This window comes from Xenia sp. Carnegie-2017, unplaced genomic scaffold (genome assembly GCF_021976095.1).
Source record: "Xenia sp. Carnegie-2017 unplaced genomic scaffold, XeniaSp_v1 HiC_scaffold_20, whole genome shotgun sequence".
In the NCBI taxonomy this organism is placed as follows: Eukaryota; Metazoa; Cnidaria; class Anthozoa; order Malacalcyonacea; family Xeniidae; genus Xenia; species Xenia sp. Carnegie-2017.
In genome coordinates, this window is record NW_025813483.1 from 2,642,022 (window position 1) to 2,669,986 (window position 27,965).

The 27,965-nt window shown below is 35.3% G+C and overlaps 1 protein-coding gene and 2 long non-coding RNA genes across 4 annotated transcripts; all 3 read right to left on the reverse strand.

Annotated features, from left to right (window-relative positions):
• Nucleotides 1–1,598: 1,598 nt before the first annotated feature.
• Nucleotides 1,599–27,629, reverse strand: LOC124442129. Of its 2 annotated transcripts, none has more exons than XR_006947144.1 (3): nt 27,594–27,629; nt 6,987–7,056; nt 1,599–1,634 (listed from the first exon to the last, which is right to left on the reverse strand). It is a non-coding gene; the product is annotated as an uncharacterized LOC124442129 (long non-coding RNA). The 2 variants fall into 2 exon arrangements; XR_006947145.1 differs by lacking the exon at nt 27,594–27,629 and adding an exon at nt 7,130–7,142.
• LOC124442086 lies at nt 7,153–7,900 on the reverse strand. The gene is made up of 2 exons (XR_006947099.1): nt 7,717–7,900; nt 7,153–7,590 (listed from the first exon to the last, which is right to left on the reverse strand). It is a non-coding gene; the product is annotated as an uncharacterized LOC124442086 (long non-coding RNA).
• On the reverse strand, nt 9,473–16,560 carry LOC124442022 (DNA polymerase zeta catalytic subunit-like). Its single transcript, XM_046992518.1, has 24 exons — nt 16,474–16,560; nt 16,165–16,325; nt 15,842–15,976; nt 15,532–15,646; nt 15,325–15,405; nt 15,012–15,192; nt 14,824–14,913; nt 14,635–14,712; nt 14,379–14,498; nt 14,037–14,129; nt 13,747–13,796; nt 13,561–13,657; nt 13,372–13,495; nt 12,384–12,561; nt 12,239–12,318; nt 11,977–12,046; nt 11,705–11,812; nt 11,053–11,277; nt 10,832–10,969; nt 10,525–10,715; nt 10,338–10,445; nt 10,023–10,200; nt 9,793–9,954; nt 9,473–9,720 (listed from the first exon to the last, which is right to left on the reverse strand). Exons 10-24 carry the CDS (start codon nt 14,047–14,049, stop codon nt 9,610–9,612), a joined length of 1,833 nt encoding a protein of 610 aa, XP_046848474.1. The 5' UTR covers nt 14,050–14,129; nt 14,379–14,498; nt 14,635–14,712; nt 14,824–14,913; nt 15,012–15,192; nt 15,325–15,405; nt 15,532–15,646; nt 15,842–15,976; nt 16,165–16,325; nt 16,474–16,560; the 3' UTR covers nt 9,473–9,609.
• Nucleotides 27,630–27,965: the final 336 nt, after the last annotated feature.

Genomic DNA, 27,965 nt, shown 5'->3' on the forward strand with positions numbered 1-27,965 from the left:
ATTTCTTTATTATCAAACAGAAGCAAGGGCATCAAGTAGCTGGTTGCGTCTTCTTTAATATTTCTAAATTTGTAAAGGTATGTTGATTCTAAAGTCCACCTATCATAGTGTCATTGTTTGTTCTTATGTCTAGAATTTTGTTATATTTGTCATAAAAAGCATGAATGTCATTTTCGTGGTGGACTTCACGCTTCATAAGTTTTATATTGATACATCTGTCGATTTTTGTGGGATTTTCCCATTAACACATTGGATAATTTATCATTTCAAAATACTGACCTTTCTTGCATTATCACCAACACTTAATTTCACTAGTCTTTTCAAATATCATTGGTACGGCAGGGTTAAAAAATCAACAAAATAAATCAAAATCATAACACGTCACAGAATTTCAGTTATGCATATCATAAATGCGGAATGATTTTAACTTTATCTAACATGGCTTTTATCAAGAAGAATTTTTCCTCTTTATATAGTCATCTATCTATTTATCTTATTTTGACACAGATGATGACATAAAAACGTTTTGCTAGGTATGTCTTTAGAAATTGCGCCTAATTGGAGTAAAAGCTCACTTTTCACGTGATAGTACACGTGATTTTTCTGGTCTATTATTGTTCAACTTGTTGTAAGATAGACTATTTGAAATATTTGTTTGCGTCAAAAGTTCACAAAAGACAAAACTTTGCATGATGAAGTGTCAAGTCCAAACGTTATCAGTTTTGTAGTATCCATGATTACTGAGATGTGACAAAATTATTCAAAATTAGAGACTTCGAGATTAATTACTCTGATATTCCAATTTTAAATAAAGATTGCCCCTAAAATCTTGAGCCCCCCAACTTTTACTCGCTTCTAACTCCCATGATCAAATTATTTGTTTATCCGTATCAAAACTTTACAAAATGATAAAATTTCATTGACAACGTTTCAAAGTTGGAACGCTAAGAATTTTAGAGAAGCGCTGTTTATCGATTTTCTTAACTTCCTAAATTATAAATCTATAATTTTTGAGCTATCTTACTTTTAAAAGGCTGGCTGCCCGTCTTCCTTTATGATTATTTCAGTTAGTTTGCATGTAAGTCCGGATGTTCAATAATTGAAATAAATAACAGTAAACTGTTAAAGGTTTATTGGCATAAAGTTTCCAAGTCAAAACTTCTTTGTGTTTACTTCAGTCATAGCTAAAATAAAAAATTTGCATTTCATATTTTATTGGGTATGAACAGAATTCAATATTTTACAATAAAAACAGCAGGTGATTAAAATTGAACATTTATTGAACATTCCGATTTCTTTATTATCAAGCAGAAGCAAGGGCATCACGTAGCTGGTTGTGTCTTCTTTAATCTTTCTGAATTGGTTAAGGTATGTTGATTATAAAGTTTACCTATCATAGTGTCATTGTTTGTTCTTATGTCTAAAATTTTGTTATATTTGTCATTAAAACCTGAATGTCATTTTCTTGGTGGAATTCGCGCTTCATATGTTTTATATTGATACATCTGTTGATTTTGGTGGGATTTTCCCAATAACACATTGGATAATTTATCATTTCAAAATACTGACCTTTCTTGCATTATCACCAACAATTAATTTTGCTAGTCTTTTCAAATATCATTGGTACGGCAGGGCTAAAATCAACAAGATGAATCAAAATCATGACACGTCACAGAATTTCAGTTATGCATCTCATAAATGCGGAATGATTTTATTTTTATAACATGGCTTTTATCAAGAAGAATTTTTTCCTTTTAAACAGTCATCTATCTCTTCATCTTATTCGTACCACAGATGATGACATAAAAACGATTTGCTAGGTATGTCTTTAAAATTGCGCTTTATTGGAGTGAAAAGATCACTTTTTCACGTGATAGTACACGTGATTATATTTTTGGTCTATATTTGTTCAACTTGTTGTAAGATAGACTATTTAAAATATTTGTTTGCGTCAAAAGTTCACAAAATGACAAAACTTTGCATGATGAAGTGTCTCTGATTACTGAGATGTGACAAACTATTCAAAATTAGAGACTTCGAGAGTAATTACTTTGAAATTCCCTTTTTAAATGAAGACTGCCCTAAAACTTAAGCCCCAAACTTTTACTTGCTTCTCACGCCCCTGATCAAATTATTTGTTTATCCGCATCAAAAGTTTACAAAATGACAAAACTTCATTGACAACGTTTCAAAGTTGGAACGCTGACAATTTTAGAGAAACTCTGTTTATCGATTTTCTTAACTTCCTAAATTATAAATCTTTAATTTTTGAGCTATCTTGCCTGTAAAAGGCTGGCTGCCCTTTAAAAACCCCTTCCTATTCCGACTTTTTGGTATTCTCTTAAATTTTTTAAGAACTCCTTCCTCCACCTTGACCAAAAATGTGTCATCAATTTCGCTAAATATCTAAACCTACGTTTTATCTCTCCTTCATCTTCATCCCTAATAACGTTTTGAACTTCCTCGTCTTGAATAGATGCTAATTGTCTTCCAAACATGAGATGGGAAGGAGTCAGTACATCCACATTTACTTCATCATCGTACACATACGTCAATGGTCTTGAGTTTAACGTACCTTCTACCTACTAATGTCGTCAACAGTTCTTCCCTATTCAATTTAGCATTACCCAATATCTTCCTCAGACAACCTTTCACCAACGCTTTCATTCTTTCAAAAAATCCACCCCATCAAGGTGTCCTTGCCAAATTAAATTTCGACACCAACCTATTAACTTCCAAAAATGATTTCACCTCCTTGCTATCATAAATCCCCTTCAATGCTTTCTCAGTTGCTTTAAACGTCTTGGCATTGTCCGAAACCATTAGCGAAGGTGTTCCCCTTCTAGCGGTGAACCTTCGCATGCAATTCAAAAAACAACGTGCTCTTAAACTATCCACTAAGTCAAGATGAATTGCTCTTGTCACACAGCAAGAAAATAATGCAATGTACACCTTAACCATCTGCCCACCTTCTTTTGCAAACAATGGTCCCGCAAAATCCACACCTACCTTAGAAAAGGGAGGGGAATATTGTACTCTAAAGTCTGGCAGATCTGCTTGCACTGGTGTTTTGTAAGCCTGGCCTTGATGCCTTCTACAAATCATACAATTACCAATCACCCTTTTCACAAACTGTCTACCTCGAGGCACCCAAAATTTGCTGTCTAGCTGAGCAAAGGTCGCTCTCACCCCACTATGGTGAACCTTCCTATGGCAATCTTTAATGATTAATTCTGGTAAGTGGTGATCCTTAGGCAATAAAATTGGTTCCCTCGCTTCTAACTCTAACTCTGAATTGCCAAGTCTACCCTTACATCTAATCATTCCATTACGCTCCACTATGTTCAATTGTCTGACTATTTGCTCATAATCACTACGTTTCCTTACTTCATTTTGAGCCCATTTTATCAACACTTGCTCTGCGATCACCAGCTCTGATACTCTCAATGCTCCCGTATTCCCTGCCTCATACTTAACTTTTGCCTTCAAATTGTCTACAAACCGTTGAACAAATGCCATGACCCTTACAAGTCCTTCATATCACTAAAATCCCAAAACTTCACTGAACTCTCTACTACCTGTGTTGCAACTAATGCAGTCCTTTTTACCTCAGCAAGACTTTCCTCTGTATTATTAACCTCTTTTGCCCTTGGCCATTTGCACTGTGAACCTGACAACCACCTTGGTCCTTTCCACCAAAGCTCACTTCCTTTAATTGCGATGCTGCAACTCCCTAGAACCTAAGTCAGCTGGGTTCTCTACACCTGGGCAATGTCTCCAATCATCCTTTCTGCTCAATTTTAAAATTTCGTTAACTCTATGGCGTACAAATTTTTTCCATTCTCCCTTATTACTGATCCAGCACAATGCAGTCATACTGTCTAACCAAAAGTATGTTCCAATAAACTGTACGTATCCTCCCAACGCTGACTTCACTGTGTCCATTAACACTGCCAGTATCCACGCCGACATAAGTTCTAATCTGGGAATGGTCTGCGATTTCAGTGGCGCTATCCTAGTTTTCGCAGTAAGCAATTCTACATGATAAGCCCCATTTAGTTCTGTTACGAAATATATTACTGCACAGTATGCCTTCAGGCTGGCATCTGCATACCCATGCAAGTAACTTTTGTCTCACCAATAAAACTACCATAAACACATCTCGTCATTACTAAGTCCCTTACTTGCTCTAACTCTTCTATCCACACCTCCCACCATTTCCTCCTGTCACCATCCAACTCTTTATCCCATTCAATGTTCTCAATACACAACTCCTGAAACAATAACTTAACACAAACTATGATTGGGCTTACAATACCCAACGGGTCAAATAATCCTGCAAGAACACTTAGTATGTTTCGCTTACTAGGAATGAGTGTTTTGCTCTTTCAGCCAATTTCCACAGGCAAAACACAAATTGATCTGATTTACACACCCATCCCAATCCCAGTACCTTCTCAAAACTTCCACTACTACTATTTTCCCCAACAGATGCTTTTCGTAAGTTTGATCATCAACCACATTCTTCATAACTACATCTACCTTTCTCCTTCTAAATTGCTTCCTTCTCTCCTTTATATTTCTTTAAGAACACTCTCATCATTACTGAGCCACTTCCTAAGCTTAAATCCCCCTGCAGCCATTTGCTTACTTGCTGTCTCATATAACATGATTGCTGCTTTCCTCGATTGATAACCTGACACAAGGTCATCCTACATAAAAACTGCCTCTGAGTTTCCTAACAAATTCTCTATCTACTTCCATGAATGAGTCTAAATGATACTGTAGCGTTGCATTCAACAAAAATGGAGAGCAATTAACCCCAAACATTACTCTACAAAACCGGTATTCCACAGGTCTTACCCTTTCACTATTCACATCATCTACCCATGAAAATCTTAGGCAATCCCTGTCCAAAGTGTCAACTGCAATGTTCAAAATTCCTTTTCAATGTCTGCCACTAACGCAACTCTTTTTCCCTAAACCTTATCAAAATGTGAAATAACAATGGTGCTAATTTGGGTCCCACATGCAAACAGCCAATAAGCGAGGAATCTTTGGTGACTCTTTACATGACGCATCATGAATAACTCGTACCTTGGTTGTCTTCGCATCCTTCAAAGACTCGTGAATCTCGTCTCTTTAACTATTCATAAAGTTCAAAATCCCACAAGCAATTGACATTCATATCCAAATTTAGAGCTTTCATGAGCAATGATGTTTACTTGAGTGCAAGTTATCTAAATCGTTTCTAGCTTTCATGCTGAATGCCTGCTCTGTATTATCTTACCTTTCACAAATGACTCGTGACTTCCGGAATCAAATAAGACTCTGACTCTAACACTTCCCTTATCTCCCTTAATAAAAGCCTGTGCTCTCTGTAATGCTACCCTAAAATGAGATCCCAAAGTAGAATGGTTGGTTTGAACATCGCCTGAAAGAATCCCATTCGCTTCACAAATTGATCTATGGTGTGCCTTCCCACATGCATTACATTTATCATTACTTTACAATTTTACTGACATGTCCTTTCTTCAAGCAAATAAAACATCTTCTGCACTTACGAATCAGCTGTTTTCTCTCATTTAAATCAATGACTTTCTTACATTCCTCCGGTCTGTGTTCCCCGAGACAATAAACGCAGTTTCGTGCTGCTTTATCGTTTGTTGACCCTTCGTTGCGACCTTCGTGTTTTGCGTGAAGCGCTGACGCCGACCCGATTTGTCTATAATGTCTCGATCTTTCTCTTTGTTTCTCCCCGTCATTTCCCTTGCTCCTTTTTCCGATCGGCTTGTGAGCTTCTCGAAGCTCTAACTCTTTAAGAATCGCATTTAACGCATCTTTCATTGACCACTCAGCGAAATAGTGACCTCTTGTAATCGTCAATCGAAAGCCGTCCGGTAACTTCGCAATAACTTCTGGTACTACGATTGCTGAATACGCAGCTTTGTCCACTCTAGGCCTTTTAACCCACGGTAGTTCGTCTCGCAGGTGTCGTATAACCGCCGTAGCTTGTCGATATCTCCTTCGTCCGTTATGGATTTAACATTCATCAGCTCCTGGATGTGTGCTTTATGGATCACGTTCTTTTTGCCGTATCTACTTTTCAATAATTCTTCTGCTTCGTGATAGTTCGCCGAAGTTAACGCAAATCCCGATATTGTCGATCTTGCGGGTTCGAGTAAAAGACTCCTCAAGTACGCAAACTTGTCTACGTCCGCCAATCCATCATTGCTATTCACCGCACTGTCGAACGAATCCCAAAACTCTTGCCATTCCTGTAACCGTCCGCTAAATTTCTTTACTTTCAGCTTTAAGAGTTTTGCTCGAATAACTCTTTGCGTCTCACTACTCGAACTGCTATTTAATGTGTCGTTCAATGTCCTTGTTGCCGTTTCAACTGGGGGAATTGACTCCTTGATGATATCGTTTGAATCCAAAATAAGTCTCTCGAAATCCGCTCGTATCTCATCCGCATCTTTTATAACTTTACCCAGTTCTTCTTCCACATTTTCTTCCATTATTTCGCTCAGGGTTCGATAACCGTTTCATCAAAGACTTTCAATGTTGCAATTTTATCATTTAACCCGTCTCGTAATTGTTTCAATTCATTTCTATCGATCTCACCGTTTATTTCTCTTATTTTGTCTTTCAATTTACTGGCGATTTTTCTCGCACATTCACAATGACAATACACATTTCATGTACACACAATACAATGACGTAAGAACCAGATAACAAACACGGCTAACCTGACGTTTACTCCTCATTTGACTCTGAAGATGACTACCACTAAGGTTGTTGAAACGTCAGTCAACAACAAAAAACAGTCCTTCTCAGGACTTTATTAACCTGGACGATCATCATTTACAAACATGTAGTTAAACTGGGAAGTTATAAAATTGAAACTATTCATGTTGTTATAAACATTTCAAAAATTTCCCAGTGCAGAAGCAATTTTTAGCGCCATTTCGCTAGTGACTGACCTGGTACAAATTTTGTGCCTTTCCACTCATGAAATCCTGGCGACGCTACTGCCAAAATGTAGCCAAATGCCTAAATGCAGGAAAACTTAAATGTGCAATTGCGTTGTTCTCAGCTGCCATCCTCAATATTCATTTACACGTACAAGTAAAACTGTACGTAGCTATGTTTGATCTTCAACAATTTTAGTTGTCAAAACTCTAATTAAAGAACCAATTTGATATTAATAATTTTATAACCTTTAGATGCAGTCAAGAGAAAAATTAATAACTCGTATCTGCAGAAATACTTACAGATGTTGTTGAAAAGAAACTTGTTGACCTTTTATTCAGAATGGGACACTCATTACAAAAAATCCCACGGAGAATGGGAAAATGCAAACGTCAGTGGTCAGAAGTTGTTCAATATTGAAAAAACAAAAAAGAAACCTCATGACAAACATATTCTGTCAAAATTTCAACATGGTGACACCAGTAAGTGGGATTGTGACACTGTTCGCAGCAATATTGTTTTCCAACTCAGTAGGAACAAAACTTGACCCAAAATCTAAGGCTGCTGTGGATAAACTTCGTGTTATCGTTGGAGACACTGGAGATTGAAACATCGCTAAAGAGCAAAATCTTTTAATTTCCCTTTCATAGCTTGCCATGTAAACGGCCTGGTGGACTCACAATATATATACGTCTTGTAAAATTACTGTCAAAAACGATGAAGGAGGAAAAAGATACTTACCATCTTAATATTTCCTCAGTTATAAAGCAGTTCTGACGAAGTAGAATATCAGTTCGTAAATAGCTCAGCCTCAAGGGAATGGTGAACAAAAGCCAAATACGTTTTCATCGTGGTCAATAATCAATTTCTTTATTTATATAAGTCCTCCATCATGGTGAATTAAAACCACCAACATTTGTTCTATGTTTCTTGATCGCATTAACAGAAAAATGTTCATGTCTAAAAAAAAGCAAAGAATTAACATTAACAAAAACGAAAACTTTATAAGAAGACGTATATTTAGGTCACACATTTTGCATAAAGATATTGTCGTTTACATTTCACACTTCAATCAAAGAGAGAGTTCTCTCCTAACACGAATATCGAAAATCATATTTACCTGAACATGTTATCAAAAAGTGAAAGAGATATTTCGCTTTCGGCAAATATTCTTGGTGTATGTAGAAAGGTAGAGACTTAAATAACGCATTGAAAGTTTGAGTTGATCTTAAAATATGCCACAAGTTGCGGAAAGCGTGTGTTTTCTGATTGGTCAGTTCTTAGGCGTGTACATAATTCTACATGGTACACAAGTAAAAATGACTTGTTAATTGCATCTCATTTATTTTCATTTTTTATGAGCCAACGCTTAAATTTTTAAGGTTTGCTGCTTGCGTAAAGCCTGGTTCACATATGACTGAGACATGACCGAGGCATACCTGTGATGATGCCTGCGTTGTTCTTAAGGCAAATGTAAAAACTCATCGCTGACACACTAATGATGTTTCAGGCAGTCGTAGGAGTTACCTGCAGTATACCGCTGAAATGCCGTAAAAGTTGAGTTGTGTTCAAGTTTCCCGGCATGTCGACGGCTAAACGGCGGTGTACAGAACTTATTTTGGTTATTTATGTTAAATGTGAACGTTTCTCAGATTGACCGGCGATTTCCCATCATGCATTTGGGTAAAAAGATGGCGGATGAATTTTCAACACAGGACATGGAAAAAAGACTCAATGGAACAATTCCAATCACTTCACGATAAAAATAAAACTTATGGATACAATGCGAAACTATCGAGCTATTTATGATAAATTGTGTCCAGAGTAGAAAAACAAAGAGTAAAATACAAATTATTCTCTTTTTTCAAACCGGCTCTCCCATCTTTGATGCATTTTGAAATGACTGTTAAAGGGCCGGAATTTGTTAGTAACGCTATTTTCAAATTACGAAGTACTATTTTGTCAAATTCAAACTGCCGCTAAATTTTTGTGGCGATTTGAATTTGAATTATGCATTGAAAAACATCGCAGACATGCCTCAGCCACCCTCATCAAAAATTCAGGCATGCCTTAAGTGCAATGTCTCAGAATAATTCCATGCTGTTGTCATAATTTAAGGTTCTGTCAAACGTCGCATTTTACATGAACCAAATGCATTTAAAAAAAAGAAAATGAGAAAAATCTCATCTTTTCTTTTAAATGCATCTGGCATATAAATGATATCGAAAAATGAGTTACAATGAAACAATGGTTAGTGGAATAACAAATTTTATGAATATGAAATGAGATTGTTTAGTACATCCAAATTTAAATTGAAAAAATATTTCATATTTATTTATACCTGTATATATATAGGCAATCCTTGACAGAATAGCGGTTTGTTATGATGGAATGGGGCGAGTTATCGTTTATTTATACAATTTAAGTGATTTTTTGGGCCGCCTTTGGTTTAACCTCACAAAGTTAAATCTATAACAAATGTGCTTCGCCAAGAAAATGCTCTAGTGAAAAATGTGAAATCTCTATTTCATCAAGATTTCAACGATGATAATATACCATCAACGTTTGGTGGTTATATTGTTTACCTCTGACTGACCATAACTTTCTTCAATTGTTTTTGAAAGTCTCTTAATGTCATTCCATATTCCATATTTGTTTTAACTTCTCTAGTTTAAACATAACAGGACAATCCAGTGATATACAGCTCAGTTGTTCATCTCTAGCTCCACAACACTGAAAACATATCTACAATATGAAAAAAAATTAAATGTCATGAAAAAGACAAACCATAATTATTAGGTTATTTATTATGCATACCTCTTTAAGATGACTGTATTTTCTTTCCCAGTTCCCCACTCTACTTGCCAGAATAAAGACAGACTTTTGAGGGTTGCTACGACAACTTTGACACAAACCATGCTGTGTTAATTGTTCACATACAGGACAGTGTAGAGTTGTAAAAAACCGAGAAATCGAACGCTAAAATTTGTTCAAATAAATTAATTTAGCTTTTACATCAATTCATGAATGTACTTATGACAACTAACTTTTTGTTTCCTTGCAATAACACGATGTCGAGGGATATAGCGGGGTAGTTGTGTATACCATGAAAACACATCAACACCAATCAAGGAAAAAACTCGATCCAATGGAGGAAGTATTTGTTTCTGAACATAGTAGATGGTATTGAGGCGTAGATTTTTATCATTTAACACATCAATAGGACTGAAGAAAATTAAAACAAGAAGATTGTTTAATGAAGACAATCATATTTATACTAAAGTATTTATTAATAACATTCCAACAGCTTTTGTCATGATACATAACGTAAAATAATGAAAGACGGCAACATTTGAACTTACTCTTTAACCAATTGAATCGATGGTAGTCCAGGACTGCCGTTAACAATGACGTAAGGTACACGTTCTCCCACGCGAGGTTGCGCGCGACGATCACGTGACAAATGACGTCTATAAAAAAAATAGTAAAACTGTAATCATGACAACAATATAGCTAAAAAGGACTTTTCATTTCAACAATAAAATGAACCTTGCAATTTCCAAAGCTGGAACACATGCTTTTGGTTTATATCTTTTCATTCCACGATATTCCTTAGCAAAGATGAAATCCTGAATCGATACTCTATCTTTCATCATTTTAACGAACTGCCGCTGGACAAACTTCTTCACAAGACTCACGTCTCTTTCTTTAAATAAAATCCTTAAAGACTTCTCTAAAATCTGTTAGAAAAATAAAATCACAGACTGCTTTGAACTCAAAACTACCCCTCCCCCCCCCCACCTGCAGATACTTGTATGATTGGATGACACAGTAAATATTGTCGATTGTTCCATACCTTAGCGACCGCTGGACATGTATCTCGCCGTAGAGTCTCTATTCCTTTCGCATCAAACACTGGATCTTTCTGTTCTAATGTTTCGTACATATAACCAACGTAACGTTTCTTTGTTTGAAGAACACAAGGCATATATACCTAAAAATCATCCCTAGTTATACATAAATGTATCTTAAAGTCCAAATCTCTCAAATAGATACAATTTTACAGTAGATAAAAACCTTTTCAAACTTTAGTTTCACAGGTTTAGGATTCTCTGCAGTAACAGCATCAAAAATTTCTTTTCCAATCTTAAACGCTTCCTCTTTACTGTCACCCTTTACTAATACAAAAAGATTACCGGTGTCCTCATATACCACACGAGCACCCCACTCGTCCCTTGTGTTCACGAGATTAATAGCTCGTTCCAGGGTCTCGCGTGCTTTACGAACAATGGCGTCAGCAATCTGATGAAAAACAGAAAAGAATATTCAGATGGTTTTAAGAGTAAAATGAATCCAGTATGACAATAAGCACTTGATAGATTTTCAATCTGAGCATGTGACTTAGTCCAGGCTCACGATAATCATAATAATCAACATGTATCTATATTAGTATATATTATATATTTAATATTATCTGTAAAATATATATATATATATTTATTGTATCTCAAATATATATGTGTATTGGTAAATATATAATATATATAATAAAGATACAATCAATTAATTCAAAGTTTACGGCACACGGTCTGTTTAGATGGAATGAGGAGAGTTATCGTTTGTTTAAATTTCTATCATGAATACAAAGTTTACGGCGCACGGTCTGTTTAGATGGAATGGGGAGAGCTATCGTTTGTTTAAATTTCTATCATGACAAGATCAAAGTTACCTCAACACAAGGCATTCGTCCTGAGAAGTTTGCTGATGTGTAACCATAAGTGACATTTGCAATCAACTTTAAAGCAAGTTGTCGAGCATCAAGAAGTTGAAGAAGAGTCTAAAATGTAAATTATTTATGATATTGAATGATTAAAGAAAACAAACGAAGAGTGGAAAGGCATCTTTTTTGAACATGATGAAAACTCCATGACGTTTTAGCTACTGGATCTTATAAAACATCAAAGATCGCTTCAAAACAAAGGTTTAATAAAACCAACTTACTTTATCATCTTTACAATCTTTCATCGCTTTCTTTACCATAATACGTGTGTATAATATCTCCTCTAACATTCTAAAATAAATCAAACTTATTGAACATATAATAGCCAAAGATATCAAGAGCCATTTAGGACAGTAAAGACTTAAGAAGGAACGCTATGTACACTGCAAAATATACAACAAAATGCAAATGTTATTTTTCAACAATTTTTGAATCAATAAAATGTGACCTGTAACCAAATGAATGTGAAATATCCCACATTACCTGGGTAAAATTCCTCGTCTTATGTTAGATTTTACAAAAACAGAGCCGTTGGCGCTTACATGAATATCATCTTGCAGTTTCTGAAAGGAAATGTATTGTTTCAAATGTATTGCTTGTCGTGATGGTAATTTATTAAAATTCTCACCTCCAGTAATGTTGGAGGAACATTCAACGATGTACAACCAAACTCAAAATGAACAACGACATGTAAGACAGAGAAAATGACTTTTACCTTAATTTTACAATCCATGCTACACGACAGAAGAAGATGAGCAGATTTCGGAAAGAATCTTATTGCAGAAACACCTTTAGTGTGACCAGACCTAAGAGAAAGATAAAATAATACAATAATACATAAGTAAGAATATCTCCATTGCTTTCTTTTATCACGACGGTAGAAGGATGAACTACAGGAAAACAAATACTTAAATGTTATTAAAAGTGCTGTATAAAGTGAATATTTGCATCAGGAAGTATCGTTACGTTTTGTCGAGGTTAGTAGAGTCCTGTGAAGGACTGTTGGTGTTGATGTTGACTGACGTTTCGACAACCTTAGCAGTAGTCATCTTCAGAGTCAAATGATAAGTAAATGTCAGGTTAGCCGTGTTTCTTAAAACAAGTGCTAAGGAAGTCCAATACAATATCTACAAACATACGTACGTAGTACTAGAACAAATCATTACTTTATAATAAATAATACACTGATAAATATGATTTTATAAACATATCAAATGATCACCTAAACCTTCTTGACTCATATTTTAAGTTTATATTTGGATGAGACGCTTTCTCTAATGAATACTGTAATGTATAATTGAACTTCCTCAATACCATCAAGAATTATATCATAAACTGTCTTTAAACTTAATTCAATTATTGCGTGTTTTCCTTAAAATCTACAAAATTTAAAGCATATTGATGACTCTAAGTCAGACGTTCCATGGCGTTTCTAATTACATTTTAGTAAGTAAACTTTCATATTTCTTCCGTTTTTGTTTTACAGTAAAGTAACAGAAAACAAACAAAAGCAAGAACAACTAAAATTCAATAGCGTGTTTAACGTCATTTCTGGTATTTTAACTTCCATTTTTTGATTTTGAATAAATGAACTAAATGGAGAATTGTTTACATACCACGTATGAATATGTTGTTTTGGTAGAAAGCAACGTTCTGGAGGAGTATCTGACTTGAGATTAATGCCAAGATCTTGTGGAATGTGAAGATATGATCTTCCTTGATAGTCATATGCATCTTTAACTGAAAAATAATTACATTTGGTAAAGTTTAGGAAACTACAAGAAAGTATGAAAATTTTAACTTACTGTGTAATGTGGATTTCTCTTCTGAAGGTTTCATATCATCTTTCTTTGATTTGTTTTTCTTCGATAATTCATACTCCTCAAGGATTGTCGACTTTTCCTGTAATTACCAAGGTAAAATGCTAGAAAAATAATTGTTTGATTTGAAAAATATCTTTATAAAACTCTTTATTTGGGCAATTGAAATACCTCAGATGGTTTAGCAATAGTTTCTTCATCAACAAACATACTCCATGCTCCTATAGGATAACAGAGAATAAGAGATAGTAGGATAACCTTTCAAAAGTTATCATTATTGTAGTAATCGTACCCTTGTATCCATCAATCACACCAGGACCTCCCTTATCCGCTCTCTTCTTCTTATCTCCCGCCCGCCGTTTTGTAGCTTCAAACACAACCAATCCCTTGCTATCCTTTGCTTTCTTAACATCCCCAACAAATCTTAATGGATAACAATTGATATAAACATAAAACATTACCAAGCCTATGCATTTTCGTACTCTGAGTCAGTATTTTGACAGCGTGCAGAAATTGAGTTTTCCCTTTCCATGATCTTCAACTGCATGTCAATTCTAAACAGTAAATACCAAATCATTACAAATATAAGGCACGGTCAGACAAGCACCTGCAAGTTGCATATACATCTCTACTTGTACGTACGTATAAAACTAAGAAATAATTTTTATTCGATATTCCAACTTATTATTCACAATGTTACGACGTACATTCATAGCTTCAAAATTTTCCCACTTCATTTTTCTAAATTCACACTGTTTAAGACTTTAATATCTCTAGAAACATGTTGAACTTTTCGAACATACTTTTCATCTGATTAAATGGAACAGTCAGTTCACTTGGATCAGTGCAACCATTCCATCGATGGTAAAGATCAGCGTACAAGTCCAGGTATATAACGTACTTGCATTTCCAATCTTCTTCTTCTGTAAGTTGTTCAAGATTTACGTATATTTGTTAAAAAAAGTTTTCTGTGGGTAAAACATTTCCACATAATGAGCATCAATAATTATGTGTCAAATCTGTTCCTTAGCTACAAGCCATTGTTTCTCAATTACTAACCAGTCTCAACTTCACGACCAAAAAAAGTCGATTCGTCCTTCATCCACTCACGAATATCATCTATTGAAATCCTGTGAGCTTTAGATAATGAAAAAAAGAAAATTTACTGCTTTCATGTGAGTCGTAAATAGTTCATATCCAAAATCAGAGTCAAATATAATCACACAGCAAATACAAACATATACTCACACGGAAAGCACCTGCATAACTTTTCAATATCTGATTTTGCAGTTTCTTCCACGTCAACAGCTCGCTTCATCCTTGCCATCAGCAAATTGCCTCAAAAAACAAAATTTAATTCATACCTGCTATTACATAATATGATGACATGTTAGCTATGTATATGTTCAAACAAAGAAAGAGAAAACTAGCCATACCTAAATTAATCTTCGTTTTCTTTCCATAATGTAAAAGAGCATCACTGAGTACATCAACTCTGTGACTTGGACGCATTTCTTTAGTCATTCTGCTAAATTTGCGAATGTAAGCTCACAATCTCTCCAACATCTCACCGTCAGTTAGGCCAAATCCTTCTTTACGACGGGGACTAAATTTAACCTTTTACAAGAAAGATTTAGTAAACAATTATTGAATTTTTATCATTTTATCATCTACAATACCATTAGTTATGATAGCATAGGTATCACCATCTGTTAATACGTATGAAAAATAAAAACAATAACAACTAACTTGGCATCGTCCAACATGCCCATAGCAGTGAAAAATTGGAATTGAAAATTGAAAAATGTCAACAATCGGATCCTCCAAATTCTTTTGTAAAAAACAAAATAAAGAAAAACATGTGAAAGACTACCTTTTCAAAGAAAAAAAGTGTTGAGGGAAAGTTATTGACAAATGAAACAGGTAACAAAGCAACTATTGTCAATTGAATATTACCTGTAAGTGTTTCACCAACATGTATGCAACATCATACAATATGTTTATTTTGAGTGCAGGATTATCAACATTATCTTTCTCTAATTCTTGGAGAACATAAACTGCATAGCTCAATCTATAAAATATGTAGAATATTTTTTTAAATAATGCAACCACATGTATGCAAAAAGCTTCAGCACTTGCACAAAGCATTGAAAGTAGCAAACCAACTGAAAAAAATAAATTTACACCATCAAATGCATGCATCCTAACCACCTCTTTCAAACCAAGAACATTTAGGTAAAAATAGAGAAAAATGTGTGTAACAGACCTCTCTCCATGTTTCAAATTTAAGAATTTTTAGGAAACTCATGTCGACAGCCTGCCCAAAGATTGCTGTTTCATCAAGAGCTCTGTAGCGATTCATTGATCGAACAGCATTCCCAGCAAGAAAACCATGACACTCCTATAAGTATCAATATGTAACAAACAAAAAGTATACAAGAGCTTTATTTCCTAAAGCCCATGGCACAAATTTATTGAAAATAAAAACTATGTGGTAGAGAATGTAAAAAGTCAAATATATTCAAAGCACTGTAACTTCCATGCCTGAATTTTCATTAGAATAACAAAGTATATTAAAGCAACATTGACCTTGTTTGATGTAGGTGAGGTATAATTTGCAACAAATTGATCAACATGTGTCTGATCATAGAACATCAGCTGTCCAAATAGAGGTTTTCCAAGACTCTGCCCAGCTTTTTCCTTCGTCCAATAAATAGAGCATCAAGAGACTCAAAGATCACACCATCAGTCTTCAATAAAATGGTGAAGGATAAAATCATGCAATGTATTTGAGTTCAATGATGCAAATGATGCAGTCAAAAAGGTGTTTGAGATAGCATTGCTAATGTTCTTTTTACTAAATTGTCATTGTTAAACAAGTAATAAGAATATACTCACTTTGGACAAGTAGGACAGATATTTCCTTCATCAAGCTCAGGAATAACACAGCTCAACATGTTTAGTTTATGGCTGTAAATTCTGAAAAAAACAATGACACAAAGAAAGCAATTATGCACTTTTAAACAAATGGCATAAACAAAATGCAGTGCAAGACAGTAATCCTTGAGGAAAAATCCTTTCCCATCATAAACTTTATCATTTTGATTTCCTCCAATTAAATACATCTTTTAAGATGAGATACTTAGGCTATAAAATTCACTGCAACTTTCCCAGCAATTCATACGTAGTACAGCAGTGCAATAAATCAGTGACCTACATGCAGTTACCTATATTCTTCAAAAGCATCTATAATGACAGGATACATTTTTGGTGTTGCATAAGAAGAATATGTGGTTATGATTAAACTCTTCAAATGACTGACAAATGCTTTTATTGATGCCTGGCATTCCATCTGCACAGAATGAATCAATTCAAAAACTCAATTGCAAATGCAATTCTTGGTTTTGTAGGTGTTCCACCCAAAGGCCAAATTGCAGAAGTTGAACAAACTCTGGAGAGCATGAGCAAAACTGTACCTCAACAGTACAAAAGGTGCCTAAAATTGAAAAAGATCCAAAATTATAATTGTGTTGAACCATCCCAGCTAAAATGAAAAAACTTTTGCAGCACATTTTACATATAACATACCTTTAACATCAACAACAGAAACACTTCTTTTGTGACGAGCTGTTTGGCATGAACAATCATACACCAGCATGTTCATGAGTTTATATGGCAAAACATGCCATCCTACAAAGCAATGAATAACCTCGTAGAAATTAGTTGTAATCAATCCCTTTCTTGCATTCATAAAAAATATTAGATTAGTGCTTCGTAGCATGTTTCACAATGTAAACTCTCATTTTATTTTTGCATTTTTTGTTGCAAGTGTTGAGAGAGTTAACTGTAAACACTTTTATAATATCTAGCTCATAAAGGTTACCTTAAATATTTCAACATGATGACAAATATTTACGGTTGTGTGCATCTTTAACATACAGTTCTCACAATACTTTGCCATTGGACCACAATCGCTGCACCTAAACTTTGCTTCATTATCACAATGAATACACTTCAGATTGCTCCAATTTTTGCCAGCAAACTGAAATGTATTCTTTATAATTGAATGTCGCAAATTTTCCCATGCTTTTTGTTTTCTTTCAACTTTCTGGTAATAAGAAGATGATTCTTCACAATCATGGTGAACATCACTTTCAAGATCACTGTTATCTTGTTCCATTCCCAGTTCATGGCCTTCCAATGCACCACAATTATCAGGACTGTTAAAAGAACAGCTTCCTCTATGATCCTCAGTAACCAATTCTGACAAATCCACCTCTCTCTCAACATGGCCATCCTCATCATGATATGTGACAGCTACAGTTGCTTTAAACCTTTTATTGCTCCTACAAAAATTATCATAAAAATCTATAAAATGAAAATAAATGTTGAAAAGTCTAACAGCTATAAGGCCGTTATTTGGTGTACCTTGGCATCTTTTAAAATTACCAGCAAGAAAATCACAAATGAGAAAATATTATCGATATTACCAATGACACAATAACATAAGTTAAACGACCAAAGTACAACGTATGTATCTCCCACGACTACCAGCCGACGTTTTGTACCCGTACTTTACCGGCTTTTAGCCACGTCTCATAAGACGAATGGAGTGATTTGTTTGTTGGTAAAACGAAAGGGTTTTTCTTCCGGTATATTGTAGGAGCCTTTTTCCTAGGGGTAGGGTATCATATCTCACGTGACCGGAAGCGTCAATCATTTAAATTATTCCACAGAATCGACTAGAACGCCGCACCTGAGATATCATGTAGTTGGTTGTGTCTTGTAATCTTTCTGAATTTGTGAAGGTATGTTGATTTTAAACTTTACCTTTCGTTGTTGTATTGTATTTTGATTTTGTGATTTAATGTTTCATGTCCATTTATCGATTATTTTGTTTTTCTGTAAAATATTCTACTTCCGCGCTATGTACGTATGTAAATGTTTTATAAAGATAAATTTGTTGATTTTGGTGAGATTTGGAACTAGCTCGAATCAAGTTTGGAAAATGAACTTGTTAACTTTCATATATCTTTATATAATAATAAAAAGAAATAAATTTCTACTATATAATAGTAATGTTCTACATCGATACACATCATGTGCATGGTCACGAGGTAGTAGAGGAAATAAGATATTCATGGATAATTTCGTAAAAGCACTATTGCTAATGCGCATTTAATATACGACAAGTTTTTAAAATAGACATGTTTCGACATCTCATGATGCCATCTTCAGTATGAGTGAAATAATAAGTGATACAGGGTTTATATAAAAGTAATATGATACATAAGTTACAACAATAAAAAGGAAATAAGATATATTAATGGGGAGCGTCCGAGCGTAATATAAAATATATATTATATTGAATATCATATTACTCTTATATAAACCTTGTATCACTTATTATTTCACTCATGCTGAAGATAGCATCATGAGATGTCGAAACATGTCTATTTTAAAAAAACTTGTCGTGTATATTAAATGCGCATTAGCAATAGTGCTTTTACGGAATCGTGTAATAAAAATTAATTCCCAACATAAAGTTTTGATTAGAGCCATAGAAATAAACCAAAAATATTGTAAAATTGAATTTATTGTAACCTTTCGTCTTTACTCAAGACATCTTCAGACAAATAATGAATAGGATGTTAAGACAAGATATTATATTTACAAAAAGGTGTTAAATTACTACTAAAGGAGGCGGTGTCAAATGGTTTATATGATAAGGAAGTTAGGAAGTAAAATAAAGAGAAATTAAAAGAGGTTAAGTGGAATGGAGTTTCCTTGCACGTTAAGTAAAGGCTTGTATTTATTGATTAGAAGACTCTGATGAATTGAGAGTTCATTGAAATCGTTAGAAGAGGAGATTATTTTAAAGTCGTCTAAGTTGGGGGTGTTTCCAGTTGCGTTAATGTGAGCAAAGATGTTTGATAACGCAGGGTGGGAAACTTGGTTGCCTGTAAGGGGGGATATTCCCAAGTGCTCCGAAAATCTGGTGTGTAGATGACGTGTGGTCACCGCATCTTGAACCTTTGTTCTACTTACGAAAATTTTCATACACAACTCGAATTTACCAGAAAGTCACTCACCAAAAATGGTTTTCCTTCACGTATAATTGACCAAATCACACGTCGCTTCCTTAACAACACCTCCAAACCACCTGTCTTGACTGCTCACAAAATGCCCAACTATTTTTGTCTTCCTTTCACCGGCATACCCCTTCAAATTCGTACACAAATCAATAGCCTTTGTGCTGCAGCCTTCCCACATATATCTATTAAATTTGTTTTCCGTCCTTCCCAACGTATCTCTTCTTCCTTCCCCTTTAAGGACAAAATTCCCAAACCTCTGAGATCTGGAGTAGTCTATTTATTCAAGTGTCGAAGTTGCAACGCCTCTTATGTGGGTCAAACCACACGTCATCTACACACCAGATTTTCGGAGCCCTTGGGAATATCCCCCCTTACAGGCAACCAAGTTTCCCACCCTGCGTTATCAAGCACCTTTGCTCACATTAAAGCCTTGGTCAAACGAGCGCAACATTCGCATCCAACATCACGCAACTTTGTTGGCCGATGTTGCGACTTTGTTGTCTTGAACTGGTCAAACCGGGCCAACTTTTGCTATTTTGAGTGGGTCGATCAACGGGGTTGGCCGGTAGTATATTATTTATTTTAAAAACAATATGGCGGATGACAGACGAATAAAAATTAGGCGTTGTTTGGCATCTTTGTGCATATTGGAGGTAATTGATGACGAAAGAAAGTGGACAAGGGGGAAAACGAGGAAATGGATGAAAAGAAGGGCAGAAAAGGGGTTGTACACAAATATTGTGCGAGAAATAGCGATTGAAGACTCTGCAGGGTATAAAGAGATGATGAGGATGCATTATGAAGATTTTAAAACATTATTAAGTTATATTGAACGCGACATAACTCCACATCAAGTGATTGGTGGCCATAAAGTTATTGCACCTGCAGAAAGGCTTACACTGACGTTACGTTTCTTAGCGACGGGTGAATCTTACAGATCTTTGAGCTTTCAATTTAGAATATCAAGGGCAGCCATTTCTTACATAATTAAAGAAGTTTGTGAAGCGATAAACCGTCATGTTGGACCGGTGTTCATGAAATGCCCTTCAACAGATGAAGGGTGGTTACATGTTGCCAAAAAGTTCGAAAACCGATGGCAGTATCCTCATTGTATTGGTGCCGTTGATGGTAAACACATTTTGCTGCAGCCACCTGCAAATGCTGGTTCATATTTCTATAACTACAAGCACACTAATTCCATTGTGTTGCTTGCAATTGCTGGCCCAGATTATGAATGTCTATATGCTGACATTGGCACTAACGGCCGTATTTCTGATGGAGGAGTTTGGAATAAGTGTGGTATGGCAAAGGCTATCGAATCAAATCAGATTACTCTTCCCCCTCCAGAAACACTTTCAGGTGGTACAGAATCCCTCCCATATGTATTTGTAGGAGACGATGCTTTTGCATTAAAAACTTTCATGATGAAGCCATATCCCCAGCAAAATCTTTCTGTTGAAAAAAGAGTATATAATTACAGGCATTGCCGGGCACGACGTATAGTTGAAAACCTGTTTGGAGATCTAGCAAATAGATGGCGATTCTTAAGAACACCTCTTCAATTGTCCCCAGAAACAGTCCAATCAATAACAAACACAGCACTCATCCTTCATAACTATTTACGCAAGAGCTCATCAAAAAATATTTACTGTCAAGTTGGACTACATGACACTGAAGATTTAAATGGAAATATTGTTCCTGGACAGTGGCGACATGATAACTCAACTTCATTTGCACCCCTTAGTGTGCCTTCATCAGGTCACAATTCTACAAACCAAGCAAAAGAAGTCAGACAATCATTCATGCAATACTTTTGCACAGATGGTGCCATAGATTGGCAATGGAACAGATGTTAGTTTAAACTACATACAGATATAACAATATTACTGCATTGTTATCTCATGCAGAGTAGACATCTATATTATTAAACTATGATCTGAATTTTATTAAACAGTATCATGAGAACAACAACATAGATATAAATGATTTAGCATTCATTCCATGTAACTTAATAAAAACTAATAAATTAAATATTAATAAAACTAAAAAATGTCCACCTTCAGTTTATAAACAGCAAAAGAGCAATTAGCTATTAAAATGAATAGCATCTGGTAAGTATGGAACAGAATGTCCATCATGCCTTTCAGGAGTGAAGTATTGTCTAACATTTGCTTGAACTGGAAAATTAAATCCTTGTTGTTGATTACAAGGTCCAATACCATTCATTTCTATTTCAAAGAGAATATCATGGATGCGTTTCTCTGCAACTGTTCTGGTTCTTGCATCCATTGTTTTTAACTTATCTGCTACATACATTGCAAAGGAACAATGGTTTGTGTCATTTGCAGTGTGAGTTGGTTCTTTTAAAACTTCAATACAAGTTTCAAGGAGCTCCTTTTTTCTTTCTTCCGTTTGGGACCGCATCCTTGCTGTTTTAGAAGTGGTGGAAGAAGTGGAACACGATGATATGATCGACTCTGAATCGAAGCTTTCATTAAGAGAGTCATTGACCAAGATGGTGGATGAGTTTAAGCCCTTTGACTGTGACAATGTGAATGGCAGGTTATCTCTACTTTTCCCAGCATTCATCACCGGTCGCAGAAACTGAAGACGCTCCCAATGCACCCAGGTGGATACATAATTTTCACTCAAACTTTGTCCTGATTTTTTGTTGTTAGTCTTTCCAATTTCACGACCAAGTTGGGCCCTAATGGAAAGAATTTTGGCCTTTATTTCTTTGGCAGATATTCCTAAAATTTCTTCTATCTCGGTGTAAGCACTTTCTTTAGCTTCTCTGTTATGATATTCTTTTTGAAAGATGTCCCACAAACAGACACGTTCCTCGAACAAATCTATTAACGATTCAACTTCATTTGTGGTCCATTTTCTGGATTTATTTTTTTTTCTAGCAACTGCCTTTTTTGGACTTTGTCTAATAACAATATCGCGTCCATGTACGTGGCCTGTTTGGCTGCCATTGTCAGTCAAAGGCAGTTCAAACTGTTCATTTGTCAACACATCGTGATTTGTTTCGTCGGCCATCTTGAATTTAAACTAACAAATACCATTGAACTAAATATAACTGGAAGGCTACCTTCGCCCGGAAATTTGAAGCCTAAGTCGACAGTATCGTTCCCAGTCTTTCCACGCTTGTGATAAACACGACCAAAACAAAATATGTCAGTGTTTTAGTCATTTTGACAGCGGATTTTGCAAAACTATGAAAAAACTGGAAGTAAATTGCAAAAATGTAAATTTTCCAGGTCATTTATAGTAAGTTTGATTACGGTAATAGATCAATCAAGCAATCGTGCCCTTTTGAAAAACAAACTTAACAAGCCTCGACAAATGCGATTTTGACATCTTGCAAATTTGCATGGTATTGTTTTAAAAATTTCTTAAAAAACGTTAAACCAATAATGACATTAACATAACAGAACGTTAGCAAAATTATGTTTTAAAGTAATATTTACGAAGAAAAACAAGTATAGCTTCTTCTCACCCCAGTCCTTTTTTTAACGTTAGAGCGTATATTTCCTTGATTTTGCAAACAAAAGTTATTTTCACTGCATAATTGTCGTCTTTAGGACAAAGATAAGTATTCAGGATTGTTCAGTAAACATGCCACTTACATGTGTGATAATTGGGTGCAGGAACAGGGCTATTTCTCACCACATAGGTGCAGAAACTGTTGCTTTCACAGGTAAAATTCCAATACATAAGTTGAAAAATGACATCAAACAAAACTGCAATTTGGAAAGATTAAACATGCTTCAACTACAAAATGAAATTTTAATAAAATTCAGTTAAATACTAACATATATAAATTCTATATTTTGACAGTTTAGTCATATACAGTATTTATTTGTTTCGCTGGTCACAATTGCAATAAAATAATACTTTTCACAGTAAAAGTGTAAAGTAGATATAACTGGTATCATATTGTTAGTACAGGGCTTACAACTTTATTTAACTGGACAAGGATTTGTAGTGAAATTACTGGAAGTATAATATTTAAAATACTAGATCATGAATATTTATATGTATTACAGATTTCCCATGAAAACAAGGCAGCCATAAAATTATGGGAGCATTTTGTTCAACAAGTAAACCATCTTGAAGTACCATGGACAGCAAAAGTGCACATCATATGCAGTGACCATTTTCAACTAACTGACTACATTGTCCCCCCCTCACAAAATGGCAAATGCCGACTAAAAAAGTATGCCATACCATCCATGTCCAATAGCTTGCATGTTCAAAATGTTTCAACTTCTACAACCCACTCAAACGCACTGCTGAATAGACTCGAGCTTTCAAATAAAAGACCTTTTGCAGCTACCTCTGATTCCGTTGATGAAACTTCTCCACCCAAAAAAATCTCCAAAACATCTACAGAAGAAAAAAGAGATTTGTTTAAAAATAAGCTTCAACAAAAAATTCGAAACTTGCAACAACAACTGAGACGCACAAAACAAAAGGTTGAAACCATGGGTGAAGTTGTCAAGATTTTAAAAGATAAGTTGGTGATCAATTCAAAAGAGGCATATTATTCTCCAAAAGCTTATAAATATGTTCGATCCATTGTTCCACTACCCAATCCATCTTTGATGAAAAAATGGTCTGCGTCCATGAAATGTGACCCTGGTTTCATTAAAGATGCATTCCAATCACTATCAAATGAAGTTGCTGCTTCCCCAAATTCCAGAGACTGCTGTTTGGTTATTGATGCAATGTCAATACGAAAACAAACAATATGGAATCCAGAAGATGACCAGTATTCAGGGTTTGTTAATCTTGGAGATACACTCCCTAATCATAAAACAGAGAAATTGGCTTCTGAGGCACTAGTATTTTTATTAGTTGGCACCAGAAGTCATTGGAAATGCCCCGTTGGAAATTTCCTGTATTAATATCAAAAGAAAACGCAGCAAAACTAAATAAATTCAGTAATTTTCCTTTCTAAAGCTTGGCCAAAACATGTAGTTTATTCGTTCAGACTCTTTACTCACTCCTTCCAATCACGCATCGCGAGGCCGAACTCGCGTGATTTGACTACCAGAAACGCGTGTCTGGAGGTCAGATCACGCAAAATTTTGGCTTCATTTCGTGTGTTACCGATATATCAGAAGGTAGCCTTCCAGTTATATTTAGTTCAATGACAAATACGCATGCCTAAAGCCAACAAATGTTGTCACACGTGGTCAAACGATTACAACATCAAAAATTAGCATAAAATGTTGGATGAAAATTTGACTCGCGTCAAACTTCATCCAACATTGTCCAACATCATCCAACATCATCCAACATTACTTTTCATAGTGGTCAAACGGTGCCAACATTATATCACAACAAAGTTGGGGGATGTTGGATGCAAATGTTGCGCTCGTTTGACCAAGGCTTAACGCAACTGGACACACCCACAACTTAGACGTCTTTAAAATAATCTCCTCTTCTAACGATTCTTATGAACTCTCCATTCATGAAAGCCTTCTAATCAATAAATACAAGCCTTCACTTAACGTGCAAGGAAACTCCATTCCACTTAACCTCTTTTAATTTCTCTTTATTTTACTTCCTAACTTCCTTATCATATAAACCATTTGACACCGCCTCCTTTAGTAGTAATTTAACACCTTTTTGTAAATATAATATCTTGTCTTAACATCCTATTTATTATTTGTCTGAAGATGTCTTGAGTAAAGACGAAACGTTACAATAAAATCAATTTAACAATTTTTTTGGTCTATTTCTATGGCTCTAATCAAAACTTTATGTTGGGCATTAATTTTTATTACACGAATTCGATTTCCGCTCGGCAAGTCTCTCGCTACTATTTTACAAAATGTTGCCCTACTTTTACGGTGTATACCCATTTCCCCCCCCCCCTATGTCTCTGTTTGGTGGGGGTGGAACAAGTTCAAACATATTATTGTCAATTAACGCTTTCATTTCATCATTCATGGCTTTTTGCCATTTTACTTTTACATTGGAGTTCATTGCTTGGGAATAGGTCGTTAGGATTTTGGATACAATATAGCAATAATCTACGGTATATGAGACAGTATCCTCCCCTGAAACTTCTTTTGTCACATACTTGTCAAGATATTTACTCTTACTTCTTATCCTAGTGGGGTATCTTGATTCTCTAGATGTCTCTGGAGTACTAATGTCTTCGTTAGTTGTTTTGGGGTTTCTTTCATGCAATTTTGCTATCTGAGGTGCAAGTTCTTCATCATCTAGTTCTGGCAATTCCCTGCTACCCTCCCTGAAGAACTTAACGCATCTTACACGCTCTACCTTGTTAATGTCAGGGTAGTATAGTAGATATGCTGGACTATTTTTATCATACCCTACGAAAATACCTTGTTTACGTCCAGGGTCTAACTTTTTGGAATTTTGTGAATAACCACAACAAACACAACCAAAAACGTGCATTTTGCTCAAGTCTGGTTTTGAGCCTGTAAACGCTTTGAACAAAATTTTGTTTAACCTCGAATTAAAACAACGATTCCTAATATAAGCAGATGCCATCACGGCATATGTCCACATGGACTTTGGTAGTTCCGCTTCTAGCAATAGACACCTAGCCATGTTATATAAAGTTAACCACGATCTCTCAACTCTGCCGTTCTGCTGTGGCGAATAGGGTGCACTAGTTTCATGCCTAATTTTGTTTTCTCTAAGAATCGATTTGAATTTCTCGCTTGAAAATTCAGTGCCGTTATCACTTCTTATGCGCTTCACATTTCCGTAAGGTGCAACATCTGTTAAAAACTGTTTTAATGCTTGTGGTGTATCGCTTTTATGCTTGAGAAAATAGACCATATTCAATCCTGAATAATCATCGAAAAACGACAATGCATATCTAAACCCTTCTCTTCCTTCCGGATCAATAGGACCTGCAAGATCCGTGTGAATAAAATCAAGAGGACCTCTCGCCTTTTTATCTTCCAGCTTACTTTTCGTCTGACACATTTTACCTCGCGTACAAACCTCACACTCAACTTCCCTCAAGTCTGTGATTTTCATCCTCTTAACCACCTTCTTTAGTTTCCAAATATCCTTGTAGTTGCAGTGACCTAGAACCTTGGGCCACTCGTAAAGAGAACATGCATTTTTATTTGAAGATGATATGCTATTTATATAGTAAAGTTTGCCTTTTTGTCTTATTCCAAACGTTTTGCCATCAGGGCACTGTACATGCTTATCGCGTTTATCTAATTTGACGTTTGCCTCCTTTTCTACGGCAGCATTTACTGAGAATACATTTTAATCGTAAGATGGGACGTATAAGGCATTACTTAATAAGACATCCTGCGCATTTCCATAGAAGTCAACTAATTTGACTTTAGCAGTACCTTTACCGACTACTACGTTGGCTTTACTGCCATTTGCTAATTCAATAACATGCGCTTTCCTATCATATTTACTTTCAAAATCTATAAATTTTGACTTATCGTTAATAATGTGGCTTGTAGCTCCTGTGTCCATCAGTAGAGTTGAATTCCCTCGTAAGAACCAGATAACAAATACGGCTAACTTGACGTTTACTCCTCATTTGACTCTAAAGATGACTACCGCTAAGGTTGTCGAAACGTCAGTCAACAACAACAAAAACAGTCCTTCTCAGGACTATACAAACCTGGACGATCTACATTTACAAACATGTTGTTAAACTGGGAAGTTAAAAAATTGAAACTATTCATGTTGTTATAAATATTTGAAAAATTTTCCCAGTGCAGAAGCAATTTTTAGCGCCATTTCGCTAGTGACTGACCTAGAACAATTTTTGTGCCTTTCCACTCTCAAAATCCTGGCGACGCAACTACCAAAATGTAGCCAAATGCCTAAATGCAGGAAAACTAAAATTTCCAATTGCGTTGTTTTCAGCTGCCATCCTCGATATTCATTTACACGTACAAGTAAAACTGTAACATTACGTAGCTATGTTTGATCTTTAACAATTTTAGATGTGTATAAATTCAAATTAAAGAACCAATTTATGTTGACATTAATAATTTTATGACCTTTAGATGCAGTCAAGAGAAAAAATTAATAACTCGTATCTGCAAGAAATACTTACAGATGTTGTTGAAAAGAAACTTGTTGAACTTTTTATTCAAGAATGGAACACTCATTACAAAAAATACCACGGAGAATGGGAAAATACAAACCTCAGTGGCATGAAGTTGTTCAATAATGAAAAAACAAAAAAGAAACCTAAACCTCATGACAAACACATTATGTCAAAATTTCAAGATGGTGACACCAGTAAGTGGGATTGTACAACAC